This window comes from Vicia villosa, linkage group LG5 (genome assembly GCF_029867415.1).
Source record: "Vicia villosa cultivar HV-30 ecotype Madison, WI linkage group LG5, Vvil1.0, whole genome shotgun sequence".
NCBI lineage: Eukaryota > Viridiplantae > Streptophyta > Magnoliopsida > Fabales > Fabaceae > Vicia > Vicia villosa.
In genome coordinates, this window is record NC_081184.1 from 158,298,159 (window position 1) to 158,311,534 (window position 13,376).

At 32.4% G+C, this 13,376-nt stretch overlaps 1 protein-coding gene across 1 annotated transcript; it reads left to right on the top strand.

Annotated features, from left to right (window-relative positions):
• The first annotated feature begins 5,972 nt into the window (after window positions 1-5,972).
• Window positions 5,973-6,592, top strand: LOC131607946 (cysteine proteinase inhibitor 4-like). The gene has a single exon (XM_058879892.1). The coding sequence runs from the start codon at window positions 6,059-6,061 to the stop codon at window positions 6,458-6,460; it is 402 nt and encodes a 133-aa protein (XP_058735875.1). The 5' UTR covers window positions 5,973-6,058; the 3' UTR covers window positions 6,461-6,592.
• The last annotated feature ends 6,784 nt before the right edge of the window (window positions 6,593-13,376 follow it).

Sequence of the window (13,376 nt, forward strand, 5' to 3'; positions counted from 1 at the left end):
AGTCTAATAATAAAAATAATTTTTATTCGTCTATAAAAATAAAATAAAATATCATATTTATATGAACTCAAAAAATATTTAACTTAAAAAATCATTAGTAATAATTTTTGTTGGGAGAAATTCATATAATATTGAAATCTTTTCCATTAAATTAATATAAATAAATACACACAGTATTAGATGATTTCATAGTGAATATCGACACAGCTGAAAATCTATAATATAAGAAAGAAAACTGTGCTGGATTATACAAGTTAACCCTTGCTTTGTTAGGTGACAAATCTCATTTATGGGGGCAAATTAGGTCCAAAGTAACCATTTGTCAGACAATTAGATGGTATTAGTTGCATAATTGGTACCTTTTGTGCCATTCATTGGCTGCTCACATTATTTAATATTTTTCTGCAACGTTCCAGTTGCACACGAACCAGAAAAACTTTCCAAGTTCTCTCTGCAAAACAACTGCTCACTCATGGTCTTCCCAATGAGATGCACTATTTGCAGGTTCTCTTTCTTTCTTTCCTTGTCTTTCTTTCTTTCCTCTTCTCTTTCTTTCTTTCCTTCACACGCCACCTCTCTTCTCTCATCTTGAAACTCAGCCCTCTTCAGATTCCTCATTGTTCATCTCAACCTTTAACTTTCATCTTCTTCCACCATTAACTTTTGAATCTTAAAAAAAATCCACAATATTTCAAAGAAACTTTTCTATTGCTTTTGGTTTTTCGTTTCGATTTCAAGCGAAGGAGATGGAGATCTGTTTGTGGTTTTGGTTTTGTTTCAATTGAAGAGTTGATGACGACGGATTTAATATTTTGGACAATTTTGCGGTGGTATATCATTTGCATATATTTTGTGTATATATTAATTGGTATTTTATACGTGCAAATTTTAGGGATTTCTTCTCCATACATATATGTACGGATTTTAGGGTTCCATACACCAGAAACGATGATGGTAAAAAAATCTGTGTTTGATGTGGTAAGAAGTTTCTGTTGTTGTTGTGTTCATGAGTTTTTTTATATGATAGGCTTAACTTTTTGTGCTTCCAAGTTTTTAGTTGATTTACTGGTTTATGTTGTGTTGCGTCGATGTATTGGTTTCCGTTGATGAGTTTTTTATATGATAGGGTTAACTTTTGACGCTTTAAAGTTTTGATTGTTGTATTTTGTATCTTCTAAATCATTTTAGGTTTCTATTGTGCAGATTAGTTTTTAGTTTTTGTTATGCAAATTTCAGAGTTGATGAGAAAAGGAACCTTCTTGGCCTACACTATGTTTAGCTTAGTTGTTGCTGTGCATAAAATTTGTGGTGCATATTTCAGAGTGCTAACAAACTTCCCAATAAAATGCCACTGATACACATCTCTTAGTATTTACATGAATGCAGTCCCTTTTACAAGTTTGAACTTTTAACGAATTTTATATACTCATACACTAATATTTGCATTTCAGGGATCTGATATACATTGTAGAGTTCCTACTGTGTATATACAAGCTTTTGATTCAGTGTTTACCGTCAATATCACATATAAAAAATCAAACAGAAGGATCTTATGAGTGTACTTCTGAAACAGGTTGGGCATCCTTCTTTTGTTTGGTCCAAAACATTCATAGTATTGTTACACTTAATTTTTTATTATAAACAAATCAATATTTATGTGTTTGTTGCAGCAGGAAGGCATTGTACAAGGTGATAGTGAGTTTAACGTTGACGAGTATTCTCTAGAAAACATTCCCGTCTAGAAGTGACTCTCAGTCGGTTCTTTGGGTCGACTACTAAACTCGACTTCATATGTCGGGTTGGTTAATATGTCGGGTTGGTTAATATGTCGTGTCGGTTAATATGTTTTTATGATTATTCCTTTTTTCCTTCTGTCCTCTTTTTCTCCTTTAAATTTGCACGTGTTCATCGTTGTTATTGTGTTGTGCTTTAATTTGGATTGACTTTTTAAGATTTAATTTTGAGAGATTGTTGCTCATCAAGCCTTTTAGCTGATTTATTTTATTTTATGAGGCAACTTTTGAGTGGTTCCAAAATATGTTGGACCGTGTTAATTTATGATAATATTTTGTGTTGCAGGAATGTATAATGCTTAAACATCTTGCAAAGTATGACAAACCAAGGTATACTTGGTGTTCTCTATTTCTTAAGAACGGTCTAATATGTATAGTTGCAGTAAACCGTTTAACTATTTGAAGTTTATAGGGAATCGACACCGGATGAGATAGGCATTTATGTTTATGTTTGCCTGTTTCAAGTTTGGAGGTAGGCGAGCCCTTAGATCTAAAATTCTAAATTTCTTGCTTTTTATACCCTTTAGTATTGACCAAGGAGTTAAAAAAACAATTAAACAATGCCATATATTTGCTTTTATTCTTGTCATTATGATGAATGTTTCATATTTTGTATTGTTGGTTGTTGGTGAGCTTCACAACTGCGAAAGTAATGCTTCTGAGTTGGAATTATGATGCTCTCATCTCACTATGGGATTCTCGAATTATGTTTTACTGGTATGAAGAGGTTTTGTTATTTGATTGTCATCAAATGTTAGTTAATGTTGGTAGTGTTCTTGAAGTTACTAAATGCTTCCCTTTTCCAGTATGATATCAAATTTTTGTTTTTTTCTTCTTTCTTTTCTTTCTCTATTTTCACACTATCTAACTTTGACTCCTCATGTTTCATCATATCTATTTCTAAAATTTGCAGATGAGAAAGGAGGATGGGGAAATTGAAGCCGATGGTGCAAATTATCAGCTTGAAATGATGAGGTGCTTGAGGGAGGTTAATGTGGACAATAATACCTTTGAATGGTATGTACTTTACACATGCAGGAGTGTTTCTAACTTCAGTAGTTTGGTAAACACACAGTTGGATTTAGTTTGAACTTCAACGTGTTATTTGTAATCATTTATCTAACACTTGGAATAATATTTCTTGAAACTTTACCATCACTATTATTAGTTTACTATGACACTGGTACTTTGTCAACAGTTTGAACTAAAGTCGGAGATTGGAGCAGCATGTATCCAGGTCCTATTGACATTGGCCATTGTTGTTCATACTTTACTCTTACGATATTCTCGATGTGCGTCTTTATGGTCCCTTTCTGCAAAATATTGTGAATTTGTAAATGGTTCAATCTATATCAGTATTTGTCTTTATGTATCCTGACCGACAATTGGAAAAGGGATGTCTTGATAGGTATCACACATATCCCCTAATTTACACTCTATACTAACTACCACAACATATTAACTTTACCTTCTATTCATTTTTTGGTATAGATGTATTAGGAATGGTTGTGGAGATTGGATACACACAGATTCACAATTCTAGCAAAAGGCAGCAGATCAATATGGTCCTCAAGGATTTGGGGTGCACACCATTTCAAAATGCTTCATTTTTTTAACTATTGTTTCTTACAACTGTTTCTTACATGTTCCTGAATGTTACTGATACATGAGAAGTTAGATAGAGATGAGTGAGAATATATTTCTGTTATGTTTTTGTTTAATTTAGTAACTATGCTCCATGCCATGTAATGAACTTCTCTGGGGTTAATCTTAGGAGGGGTGGATCTTAATCTTTCAAAATAAAATATAGAAATTTAATAGTTCAAGAATGTTTCAACTGATGAGACTAATGTCTCTCGTGCAATTAATACTGCTACTGAAGAGCTTGCTGGGACAGCCAAAGGTATTTTTAACACACCACTGACTTTGATTGTGAAGAAGAATGGTGTTCTTTTCAGATATTCTACTCACATTCTTCATCTCTTTTACTCATTACAACTGTTTACCAGGTCATTCGTATTCACGACTTCAAGAAAATTCACCATGCGCCGAAGGTATCAATTCTCTCTGTTTAATTGATTTTAAATGATATAAGAGTTGTAATACTCATCACCAATCTTAGTTTAGCATCTCTGTATAATTGAACGGTGTTGCTGTTGCTATGTGAATCTTCGATGAATAGTTTCGTTTTAAGAAATTTGCACGGTGTTTTGAAATTCTGTGTTTTTTGCATCTTTTTTTTCTTCTCATTATACTTTTATAAGTAATAGTAGTAACTATATTTCAGGATGCTTGTAGAGATGACAGGAGGAAGACCAAACAGAACAACATCTTGTGGATACTAGAAAGCTACCGGTTCTCCAAGCTATGTTTACAGTTCAAACAACAAAGTGATTGGGATAAAGAAAACCATGGTGTTTTACAAAGGGAAAGCTCCTTATGGTAGAAAAACTAAATGGAAGATGCATGAATATAAGTAAATTGAACACTTTTATTCATCTAACACAAATCCTCCTAAGGTATATTCATCATTAACTTGATCATGATATTATAAAACTTTGGTTTTAAATTTATATGCTCTCATAAAATATATTTTGAATTGATCATTGCTTAATTTTTGTATGTTTGTATCTATGTGTATATATAGTTACGACACGAATTCAGCTTGTGTTGCATTTATGTGATATTGGAAAGTTTTAGTTCATTCTATCGTTGATCATTAGAGAGACCAAAAGTGGAGTTACAATTTGAACACAGTGCTTCAACAAGTGCTCAACAAGTTGTATCAGAGATTGATGAATCAAATCTGCATGCAACCTTCCATTCAGAAGGAATAGGAAGAGATCATGATGGTGTTGTTATGGGAGGGTCAAGTGGTACAAATTGGAATGATGTAGCAAATAATGGGGTTGATGAATTTGAACCTCTTTGGGAGTGGGAACATTTAAATTGGATCTAACCTTATAAGTCAAACCATGCATGCACAGACCTATTCTCTGTGGTTGGAAAACAAGACCAACAGAGTCATGTAACATACTATAACACAATCATTATATTTGTTGTTTGTGATAGTGAAATGCAATACTTTGTCAATTTAATAGCAGTCCTACTTTTAATAGCATTGTTTATAAAAAAAATAGCAGTCCTACACTCATACTTTTATTTCTAAAAAGGCTTAGAAAACAATGTTTTCTTTATCAACTGACAATGGTAAGGTTTGGGATTTTTATGGACTGTAATCTTTTGACCATTATATATAAGTATCATAAACACGCACCTATATGAAGGGGGTGTAACTTATTTTAATTAATACACAAGTCTTGGAAACTTAACAGAAGGTGAGTTGAAACTTTAACTTTGCAACGTTTTTCAGAACTTCAACTCACTTTATCAAAGAATATTCAAACTATTCCATCTAAAAGTTCAGCCTTGCATAAAAATCTGGATTCTTAATTAATTTTAAATTTAATGAATATTTAATAAATTTAAGTAAAACATTAGTAAACATTAAGAATATTTAGTGAGATTTGTCAAAATAAAATAAAATTTTATTGACCAATGGTATAGGCATTGTATTCACATGACAGTAATATATTCTTATCTAGAGATGGATAAGGATACACAAGTATTTGAGTCTCATCATTCTATATTTTTTTGTGATAACATCATTTAAATTCAAATTTCTATATAGGATTAATTATATGGTTATTTAGATTGGAGTTAATGCAACTCATGAATTTGTTTCAAATATGTGAAAACATTAAGGGAAAAAATAATACTATTGTACATAAAAAAACAACTTTACTACTAATCTAACTTTAATATATGACAAAAATTATTATTGTAATAAACACTAACAACTTTGCTACTAATTTACCTTCTAAATAAAAAATAAATTAATCAATATTTTTTTTTTTTACAATTTCATTTTTCTTTCATTTCATTTTTATTATGTATTCAAAACAAATTCGCGTACCGTACCAGTACCCGTGCGTACGCACGGGTATCCCGCTAGTTTTACATACCATCTCCATCGTTAAAAACAGCAAAACTGAATGCGTGGCAGTCTCACACGAGCGTAGGTGCTTATGTGTCAGTTTCCAATAAAAGCAGCAAACCACGTTGCTCTCGTTCCTGCATAGACCCATACCGTGATGATACAATATATCATCTATCATCTATCTGCAACATGCATAACAAACATCCAAAGAAAATCACAACAACTCAACCTCATCCTTCAGTGGAAGATAATTGATTATTGATCCATGGCGGCGGCGGCAGCAACATTAACAATGATACTAATGGCAGCATGCGTAGTGTATAGTACAGCTTCCTCCAGGTCTCGCATGGTGGGTGGCAAAACAGAGATCAGAAACGTGAGGACAAACGAGGAGGTACAGGAGCTGGGAAGATTCGCGGTGGAGGAGTTTAACCGGAGTGTGAAAGTACGGAAAGAAGGGGAAGGGGAGTTGAGGTTCGTGGAAGTGGTGGAGGCGCAGCAACAGGTGGTGGCTGGAATTAAGTACTATATGAAGATATGGGTTACGCAGACGAAGAATGATGGTGCTGAGAGTGAGGATCACGCGATGGTGGAGTCAGTGGTGCTGGTTAAGCCATGGCTTTCTTACAAACATCTTCTACACTTTGCACCTTCTTCTTCTCAATGATGATTAGTGATGATGAACCTATCTTGATTATTAGTAGTAGAATAATGTTATGGCATGTGATGTACATTAGCACTAGAAGTTCTACCATCTATCATGTACTAAATTAATTTTCAAGTATGTTATTACGATCCACATCAATCATTCTAATCAAGTAAGTATTTCAAATAATAAACATTGTTTTCATATTAAACATTGTTTCCATATTTTTAATCAAATAAAAAACAAAAATTTGTTATGATACCTAATTTCTTTTTAATCTCATGCTAAATTGTGATTAATTTGTTAATCTCATACTAAATTTTGGTTAATTTAGTTAACTTTCAAAAACTTTAAAAGAATTGTCTTAGAACATCTCCAACGGTGAGAGATTGTTGTTTATATTTTTAACCATTGGAGTGTGCTGACAATATTGGTCATTTAAATATCTATGGCAAAATTGATTTTTTAAATTTAAGAGATAAAACTTTCTGAAGCAATATCTTAAAAACAACTAAATTGTTTTTTTAATATTAGAGTTTGACTATAAAATCAGTTGGCAAGAAGGGGAATGTTATTTTATGGTGATTGATTCGAATCAGTAGGTTCTGATATCATATTAGAGTTTGAGCTAATTCATCCTTACAAAATGAATTGGTAAGATGAGGAGTGTCACTTTATATAAATTCTTTGTGAGCACTATTTTTAACGAATGTGAGACTTGAGTTTTTTTTAATATTGAAAAGAAAGAAAAAATTGATCAGAAGAGTCGAAGGATATTAGTCGAGAATTTTAGAGGATTTATTTTTATTTATAATATATATTTAAAATTTGTATTGAAGGATATTAGTCGAGAATTTTAGAGGATTTATTTTTATTTATAATATATATTTAAAATTTGTATTGAAGGAAGGTTTTGAATGACTCACAAAAATATTTAAAAAATATTTTATATTTGTTATAATATTATAAAAAGTAAAAATTTAATGATAATAATTATTTTTTTGATTATTTTATATAAAATCATTCTTTTAAAAAATTGTAAAATATTTTATTTGTATTTTTTAAAAAATTTATTTTCAGAAGTATTTCTCTTCTTTTCAAACTCTTAAACAAAATTGTAATGTTGCAAGAGTGAATAAAATTGTACCTGTTATGGTGCGTGTGATGCGTAGGTAAATTTATATATAGTGGACGATTAAAATTGTATGATAAATACAACGTAAATTGCATCAGATTGTAAGTGCAACGTAAGTTGCAGTATACTGTTATATTGTATCTAATGTTTGATGAAGAGCAGGTCGCTCAAATTTGGTGTGCGACTTTTTGGCAGAGTTTCATTGTCTATCATTTTGAGTCTCTAGTGTTGAATTAGTTATCCTAAATTGCTTGACCAATCAAGAATAATTTTTTCCAAGTTTTTGCTAGTGATTATAAAGTTAGGAATGTGATAGAGATATCGTGATCGACCTTCATATTATCCTTTGTCTTTTTAGAGTGGAATCTTGGGGATGAGGCTGAACGTGCGTTGAGTGGGAATAGATAACCATGAGAACACAAACATATATTAAATGTGTGTCTTGTAATTAGAAATTTTTTTTGGTTTGAATCCTCCACTTGGTCATAGATTTCAAGGATAAAGGTGACATCTATAAGGGGTCCTAGATTTCAGGGATAAAGGTGATATCTATAAGGGCATTAGAGCGTTGTAGCAAGATCGAGGTCATATCTAAGCCATTAATTGTGCTTTAGTTCTTTCTTCAATCTTTGATCATGGATTACTGGTCACCTACTATTTATATATACGTTACATGTTCCTGAAAGTAATAATCTTGATTTTTTCGGTTTAGTGCTTTGTTTGTCCTTTTGCTAGAGTTCTTTGTGTGTTGTTATAGAAAACCCAAAAGTCAATATTTTTGTGTAAGAAAATGATGTTTTTAGTGGCATTTATCTTAAAGAAGTTGATAGGCTTTTTTTTAGCTTTGCATTTAACCAACCCAAACATTTGTGAGTGACTTTAGGCGAGAGTAGAAGGTGCAAACTTATATTAGGATATACTAATATGATTTTGACTGCGACCCTAATAATAGTGAAATTAAGGGATGGATAGAATTGAATCACACTTATACTTATGGTCGTAATTTTTCATCTTTTAGAAGTGAAGTGCTAATGGATTTAGATAACCTCTAGAACGATATAACGTTGATAGACACATTGCCACGTTGTGCCTTTAAGATTAACATAAGAGGTGTAATGTTGTAAGAGTGAATAAAATTGTATCTATTATGGTGCTTAGGCATGTTTATATATGGTGGAGGTTAAATTTGTCTAATAAGTGCATCGTAAATTGCGGTAGACAGTTAGATTGTATCTAATGGTTGACGAAGAATAAATGGCTCAGATTTGGTGTGTGACTTTGGGGTAGAGTTTACTTGTCTATCATTTTGAGTCTCTAGTGTTAGACCGGTTATCCTAAATTGTTTGACCTATCAAGATTAATTTTTTCTAAGTCCTTGCTAGTGATATAGAGTTAGGAATGTAATAAAGATATCGTGATCGACCTTCATATTGCTCATTTGTCTTTTTAGAATGGAATCTTGGGGAAGGGTCTGAATGTGCGTTGAAAGGGAATAGGTAACCACGAGAACACAGTCGCATATTAAATGTGTGTCTTGTAACTAGAACATTTTTGTGGTTTGAATCCTCCACTTGGTCATAGATTTCAAGGATAAATGTGACATCTATAAGGGATCCTTGATTTCAGGGATAAAGGTGACATTTATAAGGGCATTCGAGTGTTGTAGCAAGACTGAGGTCAGATATAAACCATTAATTATGTCCACGGCTATGAAGTTTCTCCTGGTCTAAAGGTGATCAAGCATGAATACAAGAATCTTCTTGTTTGCCTAAGGATGAGAGTAATCCTAAAACATCCTTGAGGGTATCTAGTGAAGGTTTTCAAAAGAGGGGGTGTTGAAGGTGATTATGTCCCTAGTGACCCTGTATTCAAGAAACCTCTAGATGAAAGGGGGATTCAAGGAGGTTGGGTCATGACAGAAGCCAATTATCGTTCTTGGTGAACTTGTCTTCATCATTTCTTATCCGACCCGAACTCAAGATGACTAGAAATTTTAACTGTTTTGTTTTTGAAGAATACTTTATGTATTTTGCGAGTAAAGATGAAACACTAAGTTATGGAGAGATGGCATAAATGTGATATTATATGTGCAAAGTTGGTCTTGTGATGGCTTTTGGAGTCGTAGTGAAGGGGGGAGTTTTGGCGCCCATGTGTTTTTGAAAGGAAAATGAAAGGCTTAAATAATGTCTTAGTGCATTTCTTATTGAAAGGGATAAGCTTCTTCATGAACTTTCTGGATCGAATAATAATGGTTGACAAAATGCAAGTGTTCGAGTCCCCACTTTGTTAGTTGACAAGGTACAGGAATTGGCTATGGGAATAAATGAGAGATATATCATATTAATATCAGAACAAAAGGAATTTTTTGACAGAAACTACTTTAGCCATTGTTAACGGGATTTTAGATTCTATGTACAAGAAGGTAGAGGAACTGGATAGATCATTGAGTGAAGCTTGAAGTGGTTTGAAAGCAACTCATGACAAGTTGTATGATATGTAGTCTAACAAGGTTCACCTGATCAAAGACTATGCAAAAAAATCTCATAATGCATGTGACCATTGAGAATTTCTTGAAGCATGTAGGATTCTTCCATTTATGAGAAAAAATTCTCATGGGAGCAAATTCATCATAAGCAGGAAATAATGAACATAAATGTGGTTATTCTTGGTGAGAAACTGGCCTGGTAGGTCGTGTATTTTTGTTGTTGTTATGTTGTTAGAACATTTCTCCACTCAGACTGTCATTGTAAGAATATTGTCAACGATGGAAATGTTCTCGTTGTTTACTCTCATTTGTACTGCCTTTCGTTATTTTATGATTTCCATATTTCTTTTGAAAAATTATGTTGTGTTTAAAACCCAATATTGATCTTTTAAATTTAACGCTTTTGATTTGTGGTCAGTGTTCTTAATCTCCGGTAGCCATCACTAGATTATGCTTGAAAGTTTTATTGGAAACCTCCGAGGAGCGTGCCCGACCAAGGGTTTTCTCCTCTTTCCTGCCCCAAGTGAAAACTTAGTTTGTAGATGACGTAAAAAGGATTCACCTCCTGCGTTATATAGTAACTAGCTACCAAGAGAGGGTGAGCTCGAATCACAGCTTTTGCGTTTGAGGTTTTGGTGTCCTTAATCGAATGACTTCTCATAGTTGGAGTTTCATCGCTTTAGTTGTACACTTGCGATGTTGATGACACCACACTTTGGTGGTCTTTGATTTAGGCTTTGCGCAGGTTGATAACAGACTTGTCTTTTGTATGACGATAAAGCAAATATTTTTTTTGTAAATAACTTATTTATTTGCTTGAGAATCAAAGGTAAAAACACTTAACGAAATCAACTTAACTATAATTTTATTTGTATGAGGGTAATACTTCCTCAATGGGGGTATGACTGAGCCTCACGACGTCAAATTGGTTAGGGATATTTATGTTCCTACATCCCTTTGCTAATCCCCACTTCTTCATCTTGCATGAAATCTTGGGCAGAGTTTTCATCTTTCCTGCCATGCCTTGCGCCCTAATGGGATGGTCAGTTTGATGTTGTTCTCCCATAGTATATGTGAAGGCATTTACTAAATTAAGAGGTATCACTTTATACCTACCTACTCATGGATCATCTTTAGGTCTCTGTTTAGGTGGACGACATATCTTTCCAACGAGTCCTTCTTTGGCTTGACATATGTCGTATCTTAGTCGCGTTATATAATTTTATGTATGCGTCAAGCTCTTGATTGGTCGACACATATTGTAATTGGTTCATCATAGATATTATGGTACTTCATCTTTAAGTGAACACGAGAAACTATGATGAGAATTTATAGGACATAATTCTATTGCCAATGGAGTAGTTTTCTATATAAATAACACAATTTATAAATCATTTTAGACATCCAATAACACTATTTTACAAATTTTATATCATTTACTCTACCTTACTCTATTTTTTCTCTAAAGATAATTACACAACAACAAAAATTCCATACCACCGAGTTTCAACAACAAAATCTTTATACCACAACCTCTTAAACAAACTACCAGTCTACCATTACCACCCACCGCAATAATAAACCTAATTTCGGCCACCCCTTCAATATATTTCAGTCCATCGACCAGACATCGATCACTCAAACTCCCAACAATACAATCTTATCCCTTCATTATATCAACTAGTCAGAGACCCGTGCTGTCGCACGGATGCATTATTTATGGTGTAGTATTTTTTAAATGATATGAAAAAAATATGAAATAAAAAGTTTGACCAAATTGTATATATAAAATGGAAATTAATCATTAGAAAAAAAATGTATTAATAAGATTTTCATAGTCAATTTCACAATGCCTTTGCAATTTCAACAACATATATTTTGAGGATGGGTAATTTAATTATGATATTGTGTAAATAACTAAAAAAGTATGTAGTAATTTAGAATCTTCAAATAATAATCATGAATATATTTGGGGGCGACCGTTGTTGAACTGTCGCAAATTTCTTTTAAGGGCAGTTGCGCCTACAACCGTCGTAAAATGTTTCATATTTTTAAAAAATTATGTCGCAACCTATATGTTGCAAAACTTTTTTTTTCTTGTAGTGTGAGATGGAGAAAAAAATAATATTTAAAAATAAAGATTTTGTCTCTTGAATTAAAATAATGATTGATTAACTAAAATAAATATTGTCTTGTTAGTGACCCGTGAGATAAATACTTTGAATTTTTTTTTTGAATAACCATTTTTTTAAAAAAAATTTCAAAAATAACAAACTTTTCAAAAAAATTACAAAAATGTCATTTTTTTTTTAAAAAACACACGTTGTCGCCAGGGGGGGTGGCGACAACACTGGGCCTGCAATGCAGTCGCCAGTGGGCCTGGCGCCCATGTGTTAATTTTAGGTGTTGTCGCCACCCCCCCCTGGCGACAACACCCCCCCTTATTTTTTTTTTTCTTTTTTTTTTTTGTAATTTTTTTTCTTTAACATTAATTTCACTTAAATTTTTTCAGTATTTTTTTTTTTAATAACTACAATTTTGTAATAATTTTGTGTAGTAATTTTCAATATTTTTCAATCTTAGTTTCATTATTTCCACCTAATTTTTTTAATTATTTCCTCTTAATTTTATTCATTGTTTCCTCATAATTATTTCTTTCAATATTAATGTAATTTTTTTCATTATTTCCTCTTAATTTTTTTTCAATATTAATGTAATTTTTTTCATTATTTCCTCTTAATTTTTTTATGGTATTATATTTTAGGTAATTTTTTAGTTTCAAAATTAATGTTTTCGGTACTATTTTCTCTTAAATCTTTGTAAATTTTGTTGGTTCCAAATATGTTCTCCATGGTAATATTTGGTAATTTCTTTCAATATGTACCATGATCTTTTTTTTATTTAGTAATTTTTTTTTTGTGTTGTAACCCATAAAATTTAAAAAAAAAAAAAAGTTCATTTCATTGAAAAAGTAAATTACATACATCAAGGAAACTAATAACTATGTTGTGGAACTAGATCCACGATTGGGACATTTGGTCCTATTATGTCCTACCTCACGACATATACTACACTTCCTCTGCATTTTTTCAGTTACGTCCATCTCGGTTCTAATACGCCTGCTGTTTGGTCGACCGCTTTTATTCCGACGCATTAAATCGTTATGCCAAACTGTTTCCCCCTCGTACACAGGCCAATATGCTTCCATTGCTACCACCGGGAAGTAATTGTCGTATACGTTGAGCAACGTTGAAACCTTGTAAATTTCTGATACCAAAGATAATGCATCAAAGTGAGTATGTGAACATGCTGCAAGG

What these genes read in the sequence shown, in the direction of transcription:
- LOC131607946 (XM_058879892.1), top strand. Translation starts at nt 6,059, where the DNA reads ATGGCGGCGGCGGCAGCAACATTAACAATGATACTAATGGCAGCATGC.